An 18640-nucleotide genomic window follows, 5' to 3' on the forward strand; every position below is an offset into this window, starting at 1 on the left:
AATCCATGGGATTTGGCTGAGCATTAGCAAACGTTCTTATGGGTAACACAATGGCAACGAGAAATTCATAGAATAAAAAATTTGTTAACAGACTTAAGATCAGTCCTATGACATTTTAACATGTGATATATTTGGTGGATTGGTTGGTAATACTGTCATTACATTCTATCAGGTCCTTATATGGGGTTATTTGTATACAGACAAGATAGAGTTTGTTGATTGTGCATGTTCCTCCATAGGATTTGACTGTTGACAAATCAGCTGAGAATGAATTGAGCTATGAACATGAAACTGTTTTATTTTGAACTAGCTGTTTCCCGCGGCTTCACACGCTTTACGTAAGCCTTGGCCATGTATTTGCACTTCTGGTTCAAGTGCATTATATTTCTAACACCGATGTAGAGTTTGCCTTGTTGTCACGATCAAGAAAATCTGTGTATGCTTATTATATAGCCATTATACACGTACATGTATTTTATTATAAAACGGTCTAACAGTCAAGCTTTAAGTTCAACCATATATGTATCATAAAGACAAACATAATATATTCTAACTTAGTGCCTTCAAATAGTCTTTGGCAAATTAATATACGTAACTGTCTTGTAATTGCGGTTTATAATGTGCAGGCGCTTTGAAAACTTTTATATTTTGCAGCGCCACCTGGTGGTGAGTTTTATAAATGAGTATAGCATATAAACCCTCTCCGTCGAAAAGTACATATACATTCAAATTTTCATAATGATCGGTCAAATAGTGTACGATTCCATAAAGGACAAACACACAAACATTCATTTTTATATATATATAGATTTTGCTCAGCCATCAGCATTTACTAAATTTGGTTTTGTACTAAATTAACTGTGCTACAACAATATGTGATCAAGAAATGTAGTAAGTATTGAATACAATTTTATTTTAACAAAGAATCTCAAACGAGTTTTAGAATTTTTAGTTTGTTCAAACTTTAGGTACATTAAAAAAATTACATGTGGGAACATATTTGATTTAAATCTATACCTTTCCATTGATTTATGTAGAAAATTAAAAATACATGCAGCAAATATAAATTTGTAGACAATTATTTCCAAAAAAAGTAATTTTCATTTTTTAACGTTTGTTTATTTTATGCCACAGAAGTTTTTAAATTGAAAATAGTAGAAATTGTGATTTTTTACGGCTCACTAAGATATTTATAGATGGTAATTGCAAATCTAATTAAGAAAGTAAAACATATTAAAGAAATGTAACTTTATTTTTAATGATTGGACATATAAACAATGATTAAACAAAATTTTCTCTTGAAAATCTTTAATTTTTGTTCAATAGTTATGATGCAATTCGGTAAACACAGAATGTGTATGTACATATTTATTCAATCTCTTACAATTAAAAATAGTTTTACCTTTTTCTCCTTGACTGGTACTAGCAACACTGAATACCCATAATTCATAGTGCAGTAACTCATAACTCAACTGTCGTCTAATGATCGGAAAATTAATAAGCTTGTTGACTATAACTAGAGCTTTGTAATTATAGCTTTCCATTTAATACTATATACACAGTCTTATTTTAACAATTAATAGATCATGAAAGCATGGAAGTTACTTTATTAACATGAATGTTATGAATGTTTATTAAACATACTACCAGTAGGACGTAAGGCCTAAAAAGGTTAAGCATAGTAAGTCTAGTGTTTGTAAATACTCGTTCTTCTTTTATGATAATTTTTAATTACATGGCATATGTGTGAAGCAGAGCTATACAATGTTGTAGTTAAACCAATCCTAATGATTTCGCTGTTTCCCTAAAGATGCAATAATGGGTGAATTTGATGGTGGTTTAAATACGATAGGTAGCCTTTAAAATTTAATATGGTTTATTAGTTTTTAGCAGTTAGTTAAACTCCTAGTCTATTTATCTTATTTAATTTGGTAGTGGGATTTTTTGTTAAAAAAATATTTTTCAATCAGGAATTTATCACAGAAATTAATGCTTTGTACTTTGTAAAGTCTATAATCATACTAGCAAAAATCACAAAAATAAATACACTACACATTTTTAACTATACTGATCAAACAGAAGTTTTTTTTGGTGTTGTAAATAATGTCTAGCCTCCACTTTAAAAATATACTTCACAAGGTTAGTTATTCTGTTAGTAATTTATCTTCATCAAAACAAGGTCGCTACATGAACCCTTGTGGCCCGTTTCGAAGCAAACAATATAACGTTGTGTACTGTAATACGTAACACCTCATGCTTACATTGCATTGACTGGCACGGCAATTTATCACGGAAACACATTAGTCACTGTTAGACGGGTGACAGCCTAGTGACGTATCTAGGTTGGCAGAACTGCATCGAGACAGGGGTGCCACGAAAGGAAGAATGAAATGTACGTACTGTCAAACCCATCATCTCATATTTCAAAGGAGAGCAGTGTATGTGTGACGATGAGTTAATTAGACAAGAATAATGCTGCAAGGAATTTGGGCAAGTTAAAATTCATCATAACTGATTGATGACGATTTATTGGTGTAAATGAATTCATTGGTTTTGTTTGAAAAGAGTCAAGCCTAAAATTATGTTATTGATAAGTTATATACGGATATATTTCACGTAGTTCTATCCCACAATGCAAAGGACCCAACAGAACTTAATGAGTCTTACCGAACTGACTAACTTGTTTATGGATTATTGTCAGGGCTGGCCAGAGTTTGTACGGGGCCCAGTGCAAAGTTTTACTATGGGCCCCCCAATTCAGCACCCACCTAGCAAGCCCCATGTTTCACCATAGCTCTTCTAACAGATAACAACTAAAAAAAATATTGAATATCCTAAACTTGTGTTACTTAATATTAAATATATTTAGTATATTATATATATTTAATATATTAAGTATATTTTGTCATTTTAGTTGATAGGCTTGGTCCAGCACGCTTTAGAAAAAACAATAAATCTGTTTTGGACCAACAGTTTTTAATCAATATAAAAAAGTACAGCTGATAGAGCTTGATCCATTTTGCCATTATGTAGATGAATTTTTCAAAAGGCATCAAATAATCTGAAACTACACTTTTTGGTTTGGTCCCTTTGCATCTTGCAATACAATTTATTTGGTAAATTTAAATACTTTTTCATCACTGTGTATGGTAATGGGTTACTTTCCAATACAGCTGAGCTTTGCGAAAAACATTGCGTAGTCAGCTGATTTTACCTCTCCCAAACTTTACTTTCCCTAAGTAAACAATTCTTTCCCTCTGTAAACATATCTTTCCCTGTATAAACAATTGGATTCCATTATTTGTTTTGGCAATCCTATGTTCAAACAGCTGCCCTAACCACAGAGCCTGGTGTGGCGACACCAGCCTAAGGCTGACCCTGATTATTACAACGTTGCTTGCTTTCATATTTTGACCCCAGAATTAGTAGGACTTTTCCTTGAACCAAGAAAAATATGTCTCAAGTCTCCAGGACTTTTATACCAAGAGGTGTCACACAGACATACAGTCTAATGAACAGACAATTACAATGTAATCGGTTTTACTCATGAACTAAATAATATTTAGAATTTTATTCCAGCTATCATCTATAAATTGTGAACACTATAGCTATTGTAATATTCAGCATCATAAATGTGTTATGACTGCTACTTCAGTTGGGTTTATCCAAATTTCAATCTTTCATACCCATGTTCTCGTCCCATTAATTGATTTACAATTATATGAAGTAACGTTAATTTTAAATAATGATTAACTTGTCCATGCTCACGTATTTTAACATACTCTTTGTTCGTTCTTCTCTCTTTTTTTTAGAAGTTGGGGGGGGGGGGGGTGATTCTGATTTTGAGCACACCACACCAGGGGGTATGGAGTAAATCTGAATAAATGTAAATGTAAATAAATTAGATAAGCCAAATAGAAAAAAATGTAACTGCTGTATTTCAAACAAGTTAGATTGCTGTTATAAAAATATTCTTTTTTAATTTTTAGGGTTTTTGCATGAGTTCCACCCCCCCTCTACCCTTCCCCTAGTCACGCCACTGCTGCCTAGACTGTAAGTACTTATGTTTTAGGCATTTTTTCAAATGTTCTCATCTTGTTATGTACAAAAATCAAGCAATCTTATAATAATGGGGCTTTAATATCATTCTTCATAAGAAGCAACTGTATTCAATGAAAAGGCAACTCAGCAAATGGATCTTGAAATCCCTTTATGTAATTGTTCAACTCCAAAATATCTTGACAAAGATAAAAATATTGATGGATGTTAAAAGATTTTGAAACAACTTTGGCACTGAGCACCGAGTGCTCTTTTTGTCAAAACCAAGGTTTAATTGGTTGAGCTTTAGCGAAGCCTATCACTCGTGGAGCTGGAAAATTTCATTTCTCTCTGTCTGTTTGCATGATATCTTGAATTCGAACTGACCTATAGACAAAATTTCGTATGAAGCTTCATTTTTTATATGAGTTTGATAATGGTTCATGGGATTTGGCTGTGCGTTAGTAAATATTTTTGCATTGGTCTTATAGATAACCATGGTGACAACGAGAAAATACCAGAATAAATAAATTTGTAAAAAAACTCAATACACTCATAAGAGATCCAAATATGTGATATATTAACACATGCAGCCATTATAACGTCTTGGTGTGTAGACTTTTTTGCTGATATAAAACCCATTGTAATGAATGTATATTAAGAATGATTTCATATTTAGACTATACATTTGGCAAGAAACTTCATTTCTACAAGAGTGAGTTTCTATATCGCGTAAAATTCGTGCAGACTTCTTTATTGTACAATTATCTTTCTGCCAACAGGAAATGGTGAGAATGAAACGAGCTGTAAATTTGAAATTTTACATAGTAACCTCATCCAAACCTGTTAAAACACGTGTGGTGCACTTCTACTTAGTTATGAGCTGAAAGATTTTGATGAAATGGTAATACATGAACCTGACTGGCTGCCAGTGAACAGAACACCACAGCTGTTTGCCCAGCCCCATAACTCGTGCCAAACAGCATACTGAGTATCTGCCTCAGGTTGTCACAGGCTGTGTTGTGAGCTGTAAATCTACATAAACAGTCCGGTGTAATGTTGTTCAACAACACTTCTCATCTGGGCAAACTTTTTTCATTAAAAGTTACATCTAATTTGATAAGAAATAATTTGAAGTTGTGAACATTGAATAAACGATGATAACAAGATTATTTGAGCTGGATGAATGTCACAGGCAGGTACAGGAAATTATTTTACTGACAATAAGCCAAATCTTTGTTTGAAGTTTGTTTCTGACGATGGAAGGATTGTGAAGGAAACAGGATTTTTCCATCGTTCAGTGATAAAAAAATCAGTAACACTAAGTTTCGAGATCTGCAATCTGATCTCTTTTTCAGGTAAATAACTAACCTAACACATAATTACAAACTAGGTTAAAATAAACAAATCATACTAGAGCGTTGTGACACGCGTAAGTCAGGAATCACAACTACCATGTTGTGTGTCAACTTCAATAACTCTTAAACATGCACTTAATAAAAAACTAAACACAACACTAATCATTAAAACTGAACTATAGAATACAGGTCACAATATGTCTGTATTCGCTGACCAACCACCTACAACTGTTTTAGAGTTAGTGACACGTGTCACAACGCTCTGGTATGATTTGTTTATTTTAACCTAGTTTGTAATTATGTGTTACATTAGTTATTTACCTGAAAAAGAGATCAGATTGCAGATCTCGAAACTTAGTGTTTCTGATTTTTTTTTGTATCACTGAACAATGGAAAATGTCCGGAAAAATCCTGTTTCCTTCAATAGGCCAAAGATTGTTTTTTTAATTTCTGGATAATTGGTTTTTCTTATATAGAAGCATGGGTATCAAATTAGTATGATTTCCTTGATAAAAAAATACTTTTGGTGTACCAGAAAAGCTTGTGGTCTTCCAAAATGCTTTAAAAATGACAAATTTTGGTTTAGTGACACATTTGTAAGAGCACAAGTTGACATATACACATAAAACCCTATATTCTTAACCATTAGGCAAAATCTTTCTGCTGAATTTTGAGATCTGTTTTTAAAGAAATATCTCGGATCAGAGCAAAGATTACCTGATTAACAAGACAGGTATTTGGGTTCTTTAATTTATATCATATATGATATGAAGAAGAGTTTTGATGGTGTTTGTATTATTACAGCCCTATTGGTTTGACAAAAACAAAATTCAATATCAGACTCATAATCCTGTGCTTCTTCAGACAACAATACAAGTTTATAGAGTTCATCTTATTAGTTTGAATCAGATTCACAGCCAGGAAATATTGGGAGGGGGTGGGGGGTCAAGACTTATATTTTTCCTTATTGGACAGATAAAGTTCAGTCAACCCCCCTTTCGTTCTTTAAAAATTTGTTTAATTTTAATGTTGACAATGATCTTTAAGCGGCACATGGCCAGCTATACTGAATTATTTAAATAATAATAATCGTTTGCTAAAAAAGGAATTGAAAATTTGGGGAGGGTCCGGACCGCTTGGATTCCCTTGCTGGCTACGTCCTTGATTCACAGGTAAAATGAAAGATCGGTGTATGAAAAATATACTAATAAGTTGTAGAATGTTTTCATAAATGATATTTCGTTAGATTGAATAAATATGTTGGCTTATCAAACCACAAATATTATCACAGATCAATAAATATTTTAAATACAAAATCATCTATAAATTGTATTGTAATACTAGCTGTTCCTATAGATTTTCAGCTTTTTAAATAGCTAATATGGTTGTTTTTAGTGTATTATTTAAGAAATTTTCCAGGGATAGTGCCCCTTAACCCCCATTTATGCTGGGAAGGTATTCCATAACCCCAGACCCCCAGGTGGAACCCCTTCAAACATTTTTATCTACGCCATTGCAAACCATCCTAAGCTCGATAAAGAAGAGTTCATTGAATAATTAAGACAATCAATTTCATAAATCAGGTTTTTACTAGATAAGTTTCCGAGGGATAGAATTCCAGGGAACAAAATGCACTCGGTTTCATTTCTTTGCTAGAAAGTCCAATAACATTTGAAAGTTTTTTTTTGTTTCGTTAAACCAACTAATCCCTCAAAATAACTTTATGATGGTGTGTTGGTGATTTCCGGATCAAAATGTAACAAGCACATGATTACACGAAAATAATTAACTTTAAAATACTTAGGTAATGATATAATTATGTTGGGTACTGAGTTGCATTATAACTCATATTTGTTACCGCCCTGTACAAAAGGACCATTCCTTTTATTACAGAGAAAGATTATACTATATTATCTTTTAAAGAGCAAGAGTCTCAGTCCAAAACGTTTATGAAGGCTGAGTTTATTACATTGAGGGAGACAGCTTACAGGAAAGAACTGTTATTTTGAGGCTCTGGCTAAGATCCAGGATATAATAAGGAATGCTGGAGGACTGCAGGTCAAATTGTAGTGGTTATGTTCAGGAGGGTTGTTGTAAGCATAGGCTGGGGAGGGTTGGGCGGGGGTTGAGGTCGGCAATTGACCCACTTTTGGAAAGCCCATACCCTCTATTCCAGCCATTCTCGTGGAATAGTTTAAAATATGTCGTATAATTTCATTATAAAAAAATCTTCGTACACAATTTAATTGTGTTACACTCATACTGTAAAATTCATTAAATTGAGTTGTTGTTAAGTTGTATACACACATTGTTAAGAGCGATAGTGAATTAATTAGCTGAATTTTCAGGACAAGTCCCATGTTTGAATTTATATCGAGGATGATTTCATGGAAATGAATATGGTTATACGCAGTTAGGGGGTGATAAACAGAACGGTTATCAGTGGGTGGAAGGGCAGGGAGAGGGGGCGGTAGGTCCGTATCGGGTTGTGTAAGCCTAGACCACCCCTCGCCATTAAGTGACGGGCGTGGGGGGGAGGGGGTTGTGTGGCGAGCACGTGCTCCATTTATAGGTCAAATCGATGCCTCCTCGCTAGGCCTATAAAGTCCACCGATTGCTCGTAAACTTTGGGATTCGCGTTCACTCGCTAACGTCACTCAGAGATTTTATTGGGCCTTTTAGAGATTCGGCACGAATATTTCCTCGGTGGTTAACAATAGTATCGCTTTGTCTTTGCAAACTTTCCACTCTACTTTTATATCTACATGATTTATTACTACCCAGCGTAACACACTGGGTTCAGTATGAAACGTCATCATGGCATAAATACAAAGTTTGGGCTAAATCCGCATGTAATTTGATTCTGAGCAGTGAATTTTGGTTACATTACAGGTATATAATTAAAAATTTCGACTTATGTTGCGAACATGTGTCCTAACAAATTTACAATCCAGAGGTGGTGTAGATGGTTGGGTTATGTTTAAACGACAGTCACTTTCCATTAACTTTATGATGACTTCTCTGGAAACAAAAAATTACTTCAAATTGTTTTGATTTTAAGCATTTAAAGTACGAATTAGAGGGAAATTTATAGTCGGGTTCAATAAAAAACGGCTAAGACAATAATGTAGTATGTTTAATTTATGAACAAACACTCTAATAGATGACACATTTTTATTTTTGTGAGGCCTTTCGTGCTCAATGAACACATCGTCAGACCCACATAACTGAAATAAAAGTAACGTAAAAATACAAACAATTTTGACTTAAATAAAAACACATGTATTGAAAAATACAAATCTTCGGCCTTTTTTCTATAGACCTAACTGCAATATTTTGTGGAATGGAAAAATTCAAATAAGTGTTATTTCTAGGCTTTAACTGTAACTAAAAATTGTTAAGGTGTTCCAAAGGTTCAATCAACCGTACATATATTGCACGATCACCTGGTTAAGTGGTCAGAAGTTTCAAACGGCCAGACCCCTTGTGAGCTACATCTGAAATCTACTTTCATAATGAGTTACAGCTTTTATATTTTTAAACGCTTTGTTGTTACATTTTAACTTAAACACGAAATAAATTAAAACAAAAATAGATTGATAAAAAACTTAAAATTAAATTAATTAACTTTAACTTATAAATAATTAAATAATAAAAAATTAATATTTTCTTCATAAAAAATCTTTAATCTAATATAAAAATATTATATTATATTATGTTTTGGTATTTTTAATTTAATGTAATTTAATTATTTTAATTTTAATTAATACATTAATTTTTAAGTAGTTTTTGTAATAAAAAACTATAACAACCCTTAATACTACATTTATTTAGTACAATATTATACATAAACGGCAGGGTGAAGGAATCGAGGATTTAATTATGAAAAGATTACCAAACAAATATTACATTTTAGGAAATATTCTTTAATTGTATTACAGCGGCGTAAGCCAAAACGGTAACAGCCTGTAGTATTACATTTATTAACACGTCCCTCGCATAAATGAACGGTGGCGTGTAAGATTTGCACTTTGAAATATCAACAAATCAACGAACAACGAAAAAGTTTCTTTGTGGTACGCATAAAGTGAATGACTACGTGTACTATAAAATTCGTCGCCGTTCATTGTCTCAATCGACCGCATGCGTAGAGACTACCGTGAACGCGTTTGGTACCTTGTGTATCACGCTAACAGCGTAACATCGTGATACAAATAATCGTTTTTTGTGTTGTTCAAAAAGCACTGGGGTCCACAGGATCTCACATAAATTTCTTTTTCGTATTTCTCAGTTTGTTTATCACGGGAATTTTTGGTACTCATGCAATTTTAGTTGGCATCACTAGGCTTCAAGCCCCACCACTGCCCGCCTTAGTTGCCAGCTGTCAGCTGAGTAATAAACAACTTTATTTGTCTTTGGTTCTTGGGGCCCCAGTGTGCTGTTTAATGTTGTGTTTTTCCTCGTTGTCTGTATTTGATTATAATGGTTGTAATGTAATTTTTGTGGTTATATGTGAAATATTTGACATAACTTTCCTTATTGACCAAAGATAAATTTTTAATCAATAAACAATAAATAAATAAAATCAGTGTTTTAAATTGTATAGCCTGTACTTTTATGGAAAAATATTTGGCCTGTTTGGCGATTTTGTATAAAATAGGTCATAATTGCGATGGAATAAATAAATTCATACACTGTTTTTACATGTAATAAACTGTAAGCTACTATATAGTTTTGCGTCGAAAACTTTTAAAAACTCATACACATGGCTATTTTCAAAGAGTTTACATTTTTCATCAAAATTACAGCATTTTGCAAGGAAAATGTATCATTGTCATATTTATTGTTTTTAACCAATATATTATAGCTTGTACATACTAATAGTCTAAGAAACAAATAAAACTGATATAAACGCAATTTATTTATATTTTAAGGGCATTTTTTAAATGGGGTCCAGTAGACGCCTGAGTGGCTTTTGAAAGGAAAAATATATGTGTGCCTTTTGAAGGTTAAACAAGATAAAAAAATAATGGGGTTTTCTACGCCAATTGCACTAAACATTTTAAAGGTAAAACTGTCCCAAACCAATTTCTAACTTGTACCATGTTTTGTTTTTACTGTTCTGTTATTCACTAATGCTTATTTTTATTATTAAATTATTAATGTTTTTTTTGTATTGTCGTTAAATTAATTAATAATTATTTTTTGCCTTTGCTTATTTAATTATTGATGTATATTATTAATGTATTATTGTTTATTGTATTCGTTTCATTATCTTCCACCCTTAACTATTTATTTGCCTCTTTTTTAATCTATTTAAGTGCATGCAGTTTGAAATAACGTGTTATGTTATGGTCATAGTCTGAAAGCAGAATTGCCGTGATGGTTCTTGACCTTTTGAATATAAATAAATAACTCATGACCTCTTGTGTGGAAGGGTTTATTCAATGTGAATGTTGAGTTAAGCTCCAGTTCACCTTCCTCTTAGTGCAGCATCTGTGATCTGAGTCATGTTCGTCTGAAGACACAAAAGAAAAATTCGGTGACGAAGCAGCTCAAATGAGCTTTTTACTTCGTTTCGATATCAGAGACAGCTAGACTACAAGATTTAGTGTAATCTACATGAAGATGTATTCTCATTGTCTCATCAAGTGCACAAGATTCTAGACAACATTCACTTTGAATCAACCCTTCCCACCATAGCCACGTCATGTGAAGAAAACTCGGTTGCTCCACCGTGCTTAGAGATCGTGTCAGGAACATCGTAGTGCACTCAATATGCATAAGATGAGACAATGAGACTGTCACTTAGATAACACTGTGTTTTGTAAAAAAGTGTTCAATCTATTTGTAAACAATTGGACTATTTTATGAAAACCTGTTTTGTTACTCAGATATGATTATTCAAAACATTGTTACTGTCGAAGCACGAAGGTGTTCCATTTTGGAGTATATTCGAACAAATCACGTCTTGAAACAATAATTAAGAGAAGATAGTATGATTTCAATACTAGCAAATAATGCTTTATTGCATCTTGTAGTAATTACATTAATTAATGAAAACATCTATCATTATTTAAATGAGGTAACAACATGTCAGAATGATAGTATCTAAACACTGGATAGGTTATTTCGAAACACCGATGAATCATTCCATATATTTAGGCAAATGTATTATACCAAAGGACTTAAATAATCATTATTTAATGTCTAGATGTTTAGATTATTTTCTCAAAAGAAAAAGAGAAAAATCGGTTCATAATATAATGCATGATAATACTGAGATATCTAAACACTGGATAGGTTATTTTTAAACATTGTAGAATCATTCCATGTATTTCGATTATTTTAGGCAAATTTATTATTCCAAAGGATTTAAATAATCGTTCCAAACGCTTAGATTATCGTTAAAATAAACAAAAAATTATCGAAAGATCGGTAAAAATTGAAATAATGGAACAGTGTAATTATTTTACTTAGTTAGGTTAACTATCTTTAATGTAAGCATAACATGGAGGGGTTTACGATTTTCCAGCCTTTTTAAATAAACAAATTGTATGAACAGGTTCGTTCATGTTAATTACTTATTTCATCTGGATGAACACCACATCTGTTTAATAGCTTGAAGGTATACAATTTGCAATACAAACCAAAGTACGCTTCTATAAATATTATTTGTCCAAACAGCTTTTAAACAAGTGAGAACCGTGGGCGAATGACGTAGGTAGTAGGGGCAGGTGACGTCATGATGCCCCTCTCACCCTCCCCCCCTCCACCCCGACAACTCTAGCTGTGTAATGATTACAAATATCACAGCTCAGCTCATTAAATCGCCCCAGTCGAAGTGCCTGTCATTCTGTTTTGCTGCCTTATCTGGACTGAGTGGTAATATTCATCAGCGATGTTGTAAACCACAGAAGTAGTCGTATGGAAATGTTGCACTGACATAACCTCAAAGTCAGAGTCAGTTTGTACGTTTTATGGAACGAAAGTTTTTAAGAAACGTTCATTTAGTGCACGAGTTGAAATATAAAACAATTTCTAGTACATCAATCCAATTTGACTTTATTCCGGTTTTGTAGTCACCGAGAAATAATTCTGAAAACTATTTACATGAAAATTGTTGTGACGTTTAGATCGGACAGTATGGATGTAATAGAATCTTGGTTAGGGGAATTCTCCGAACTTTCTATTCGATTGAAACAGTTTACCGGGACGTAGCGCCTGACAAATCAAAGCGGCAATATTGAGGCTGCACGCATATTGCCTGCAACAATAATGTAAGGCGCTATTCACCCTTTGCTCGTACATCCACGATTTTGTTTATCGGATTATCGTGTTATAAAGTTATATGTTACATAACTCTATTGGAGCTGTACTACTGGACATCATCTCAAAGAATGACTTTTTCATTAACGAGTTCAATCATAAATACATGCATCGTTAATTATTTGCCTTAAACAGTCACAAACTAGGGAGAAAGGGAACAGGCAGGAGAAAGATGATGCAAGGAGGTCAGAAGAAAAATGACAAAAAATTAACTCATCAAAACTAGTTTAATAATTAATGCAGCTAACTTCAACAAATCAGTATCCAACACAGAGGAAATAAAAATACATATTTACAATTTAATTATTATTTAGTATATTATAAATCATGAAGAACATTGAAACTGGTATTTTTAACCCGTAAGCGTATTTTAGAACTTGTTTTTATAACTAATTATATGAAAATCGGTGGTTAAGCAAACAAAATTGAAGTTGTATAAAAATATTTACAATACACATTAAAACGTACGTTACTGTTATTTAAGAGCGTACAAATAAATAAAAATAAACAAACGCTCTGATTAGTGGGAACATAGTTATTATCTTCAACAGTAAATAAACAGTGAAGCAATTATAAATAGACGATTTCCGTGTATTAAATGCTTGATATTTGTCCATACTCACATGTTATTGACGCGACCTAAAACTTATTAACGATACAGGATTCAAATTATTTCCAGGCACCTTTGGTCCTATTATTTAAATATTTGAGTAAAATAATCGATTATATTACAAAACTACATTACTGTTAGCTGACTAGAAAAAACTAACATTTCTTTAGACGAGTTGTCTAACTAGAAAAAAGATGAACGTATTTCGAAGCGTGATCTTGTTGATTAATCGAAAGGTATTTAAGTTTGTAATTAAATATGATCTAAAGTACTCTGGCGGGTTTTCATTTACGTAATTATTGTGATTATAGCAACAACTTTTTAATTAGTTTTTATAAAAAGGAGAAGCCGATCTCTTTTAAGCCTTATTATATCTGTCCTCACGAGCCACTGGCCTGTGTGAAGATCTTATCAAACAGTATAAAGGGGAGTGTTGATACAGTACAGGGTTGGCACTACTGATAAAAAACAACGGTTACAGGCAGGATTCGAACCTGCGCCATCTCTGACTCAGATCCAAAGTCCAACGTCTTAGACCGCTCGGCCATCGGCTCTTCCAATGTGGTAACAATAAATCAATGGATTTTTTTTTTTAAACAATTGTTTTTTTCCGAAAGTCGATAATCATTTCTCGCTGCACTGTATTTTGTTGACGAAGGCTAATATCACATTATGAATTATGGTGCATTTTGAGTGTTACGCTAAAAAAATATTGTTTGCGTTAAAACTATCATTTGATATATCGCCCTATTTAACTAACTCTCATTTATACCATCACCAAAACTAGCGTGGTATTTACGTGTATGAGAAGATCTTGCACCAAATGCTAAAATCTGTTCCTACATGAAACGTCATCGTTGTGCGCTGTCTAGCGGCAAACGAAAGAAACAGCGATTATAAATATATGAAAGGGAGCTATTAAGCATGTAATGGCCTGAGCACACCCTGAAAAAACTATAAAAAAATACATTTTAAATTTATTTTGTAAAAATGAGGTACCATTGTAAGATCAAAATGTGTCAAAACTCTGAACAGTTTCAAAATTTATCGATGCTTTAAAAAACAGAAGTGGTTTACACATCAAAACTTTTGCCGCGTTAATCCTCGTATGAATGCGACGATCTATTTATTTTTAAGAGGTTTTACAAAAAAAACTAGGCTGTTGTCTTTCTACGATAAAATTTGGCTTTTAACTCTTAGACTAAGTAGAAAATCTCAATTTTACCAATTTATTCAATTGGTATTTGAAGATGTCATAACAAATTAATTAATCAGAACATTCGAATACTACTATTTACCGATGGAATATTGTGGCTGAAGAGTTTGCACTATCGTTAAAAGCAAACGAGCAGGAGATTCTGTAAGCAGTGGATGTGTAGCATGGGGCACAGATCCTGTAAGCAGTGCCTGGAGACATCAAAGCCATCTTGATTGGTGCGTCACCAAAGGCTTTTGCAGAGTTAGCGTATTTACAAGCATCGCAAATTAAATAAGCTATCCAGGGCGTTTCATACAAGGCCTGAATTTGATCGTGAGAGAAAAGAATCCTGCAGTCACAAAACTAATTTGATCCAAAACTGTAATCTTCAATATGTAAGGCTCAAATACGGATATTATTAAACACCATTACTTTCATTTTTTTAAATTTGAATTTGAAATTATCAATCCATATTTGAAGCCTTGATATCCATATCCATATAGCAGCGTCAAGTATACGTGATCGATATCTCAGTTTTTATCGGATATGTGCACTCAGAGTGTAAAATTTTCAAAGCAAACTATTTCTTAATAGGCACCTAAAAATAACAGGAATATGTGTACTTAGGATTCATGTAAATCCATTCAGTAGTTTAGGAGATTTCATATTTACAAGATATGAATATATCACACCACGTGTCGCGTAACGGGCTTCGCTAAGGTTGCTTGTAAATAAAAAAAAACATCTATAGTTAATTTCATTCTCGAGATGCTCTGCAGTCATATAGAAGACGTATAGAAATGACATTTTTGTATCTCCCGGCAATAGAAGAAAATTGTGTCAGCCTACGGTGTATAGTCTTCAGTGACGCTTAGTAAAATTGCATGGTTTGACATGCACTATCATAGAACTCATTCTTGTCTAGTAAGAAATAAAGTTTCATGCAAAATTTAAAGTATACAGATATCATTCTGGAGATATTTTGCCATATTATATGTTCACATTTTTGTTCATCAAGTTAGGTTTCATAGCGTTGTTAAAATGATAACAGTTCCAGTGAGATAAGGAGGGTACAACAACGAAAGCGTGCGCTGAAATCCAGTCTTATTACAAACTTCTAACATGGACTTTCCACTGTGTTAGTTTTTCCCTTTTACTCCACCAATGCAAATGTCACATGTTTAAACCTCGTATGATTGTTCACGCATTTATTATTATGAAATTTTATCGTTGTCAAAAGACCAATTAAAACCAAAGCCCATCCAAATCCCAAGGACTGACATGCATCATCATCGAACTCACTATTCCTTATGTAGAAATGAAGTTTCGTACAAATTTTCAAACCAGATCAGTTTGTTTTCGAGAAGGCGTGCGGTCATACATACCTCGTATCCAAATACTGCCTCAGGTACTGATGACGGCGTATTATGGATTGATATACCCCCACCTGTCATACGGAGTGGTCTTGTGGGGAGGCTGTGCAAATACACATTTCTCTAGAGTGTTTACACTCCAAAAAAAGCCGTTCGAACAATTGCAAAACTACAATGGAGAGAGTCGTGCAGACCAGCATTCAGAAATCTGAAACTGTTGACATTACCCTGCCTCTACATTCTAGAGACGTCTATGTCTTTCAAGTCAAAATGCATCACATCAGAGGTAGTGATATACACTCATATGAGACTAGAGGCAGGGACAACTACCGAACTGGGAGACACAGGACGGTAGTACATGAGCGTTTGCCTTCACAGGCAGGAGCTCAGTTTGTCAACAAACTGCCAAATTTCATAAAAAGTGCCGCAATGCCTAAGGCATTTAAAACTCGTCTGAAAACTGCATTGCTCTCAGAAGCTTTTTATAATACAGACGAGTTCATGGCACATGTTTGGGTGACCACATAATTGGCTGACTGACGCTGGTGCTAGAGTGGGAAATTCGAATAAATGAGCAGTAGGATGAATGGAATAAATTGTATGTATGAAAGTAACCTAGATGTCATGTATGAATCCAAACTTTTAGCTTATTTTCTTCCTTGACAATTGCTATAACATGTACATGTTCTAAAGCAATAAAATTATTATTACTATTATTATCGTATAGACAGATAAATATGAAATTTTCTATCCTATCGAGTCTTAGGTTTCGCTACCGCTCAACCAATCATACATATACGTAATGTAGCAAATAAATAGTAGCAAATCCTTTATTAATTGGATGGATGAAGAAACGTAGCATATTTCAAATGGCTTACTTTTCAATTAAATTGGCATTGTCATGTTCAATAATTGTATTTTAAACGCATTGTATGCCAGTTTAATAACAACTGTACTGATGTGTTCCCCAGTTTTATGGGATCTGCGCGGAACATTCGCTACCACCAAACCTATAATGTTGAGGGCGTTGATGTCACCCTGGTGGGGTGAGGGGGAGGGGGTGGTTGTGTATTTCTTGTATACAAATCGATACCAGCACCAGCCCGGCTTGTGGGGTCGGAATGCTCAACAAACTATTGGAGTCCCTACCAATATAATGCGAAGTGTACATTTTCTGGCACACCGGTGGAGATAATAAGTCAGCGTATGTGTACGTTTAGTTTTAACAAATTAGCAATGTTCGGCTAGCCACACGTACGTCCTACCACGCGTACGTACGTCCTACCACGCGTACGTCCTACCACTCGTACGTCCCAACGCCAGCATTTCACATGGCAAGCCAATCGTACGACTTGCCACTCATACGACAGTAAGTAACTCTTACGTCCAACCACTCGCATCGCCAGCATATCACATGGCTAGCCAGTCGTACAACTAGCCACTCATACGACTAGCTACTCGTACGTCCTACCACTCACATCGCCAATCACATGGCTAGCCAGTCGTACAACTAGCCACTCATACGACTAGCTACTCGTACGTCCTACCACTCACATCGCCACTATCACATGGCTAGCCAAGTCGTACAACTAGCCACTCATACGACTAGCTACTCGTACGTCCTACCACTCACATCGCCAGCATATCACATGGCAAGCCAATCGTACGACTTGCCACTCATACGACCAGTAAGTAACTCTTACGTCCAACCACTCACAACGCCAGCATATCACATGGCAAGCCAATCGTACGACTTGCCACTCATACGACCAGAAAGTAACTCTTACGTCCAACCACTCACATCGCCAGCATATCACATGGCAAGCCAATCGTACGACTTGCCACTCATACGACCAGTAAGTAACTCTTACGTCCTACCACTCACATCGCCAATCACTTGGCTAGCCTGTCGTACAACTAGCCACTCATACGGCAGTAGCTACTCGTACGTCCTACCACTCACAACGCCAGCATATCACATGGCAAGCCAATCGTACGACTTGCCACTCATACGACCAGTAAGTAACTCTTACGTCCAACCACTCACAACGCCAGCATATCACATGGCAAGCCAATCGTACAACTAGCCACTCATACGACTAGCTACTCGTACGTCCTACCACTCACATCGCCAATCACTTGGCTAGCCTGTCGTACAACTAGCCACTCATTACGACTAGCTACTCGTACGTCCTACCACTCACATCGCCAATCACTTGGCTAGCCAGTCGTACAACTAGCCACTCATACGACTAGCTACTCGTACGTCCTACCACTCACATCGCCAATCACATGGCTAGCCAGTCGTACAACTAGCCACTCATACGACTAGCTACTCGTACGTCCTACCACTCACATCTCCAGCATATCACATGGCTAGCCAGTCGTACAACTAGCCACTCATACGACTAGCTACTCGTACGTCCTACCACTCACATCGCCAATCACTTGGCTAGCCAGTCGTACAACTAGCCACTCATACGACTAGCTACTCGTACGTCCTACCACTCACATCGCCAATCACTTGGCTAGCCTGTCGTACAACTAGCCACTCATACGACTAGCTACTCGTACGTCCTACCACTCACATCGCCAATCACTTGGCTAGCCAGTCGCACGACTAGCTACTCGTACGTCCTACCACTCACATCGCCAATCACTTGGCTAGCCTGTCGTACAACTAACCACTCATACGACTAGCTACTCGTACGTTCTACCACTCACATCGCCAATC

The 18640-nt window shown here is 34.9% G+C and overlaps 2 protein-coding genes across 2 annotated transcripts in view; one reads left to right on the forward strand and one right to left on the reverse strand.

Annotated features, from left to right (window-relative positions):
* Positions 1-18640, reverse strand: part of LOC124367963 — a 443446-nt gene that overhangs the window by 74380 nt on the left and 350426 nt on the right. The gene's annotated exons all lie outside the window — the stretch shown is intronic.
* On the forward strand, positions 17475-17993 carry LOC124368335 (DNA-directed RNA polymerase II subunit RPB1-like). Its single transcript, XM_046825610.1, has one exon. The coding sequence runs from the start codon at positions 17475-17477 to the stop codon at positions 17991-17993; it is 519 nt and encodes a 172-aa protein (XP_046681566.1).

The sequence above is a fragment of the Homalodisca vitripennis genome, chromosome 8, assembly GCF_021130785.1.
Source record: "Homalodisca vitripennis isolate AUS2020 chromosome 8, UT_GWSS_2.1, whole genome shotgun sequence".
Classification (NCBI taxonomy): domain Eukaryota; kingdom Metazoa; phylum Arthropoda; class Insecta; order Hemiptera; family Cicadellidae; genus Homalodisca; species Homalodisca vitripennis.

Excerpts from the sequence above, each read along its gene's own strand:
- LOC124368335 (XM_046825610.1), top strand. The coding sequence starts at position 17,475 with ATGGCTAGCCAAGTCGTACAACTAGCCACTCATACGACTAGCTACTCG.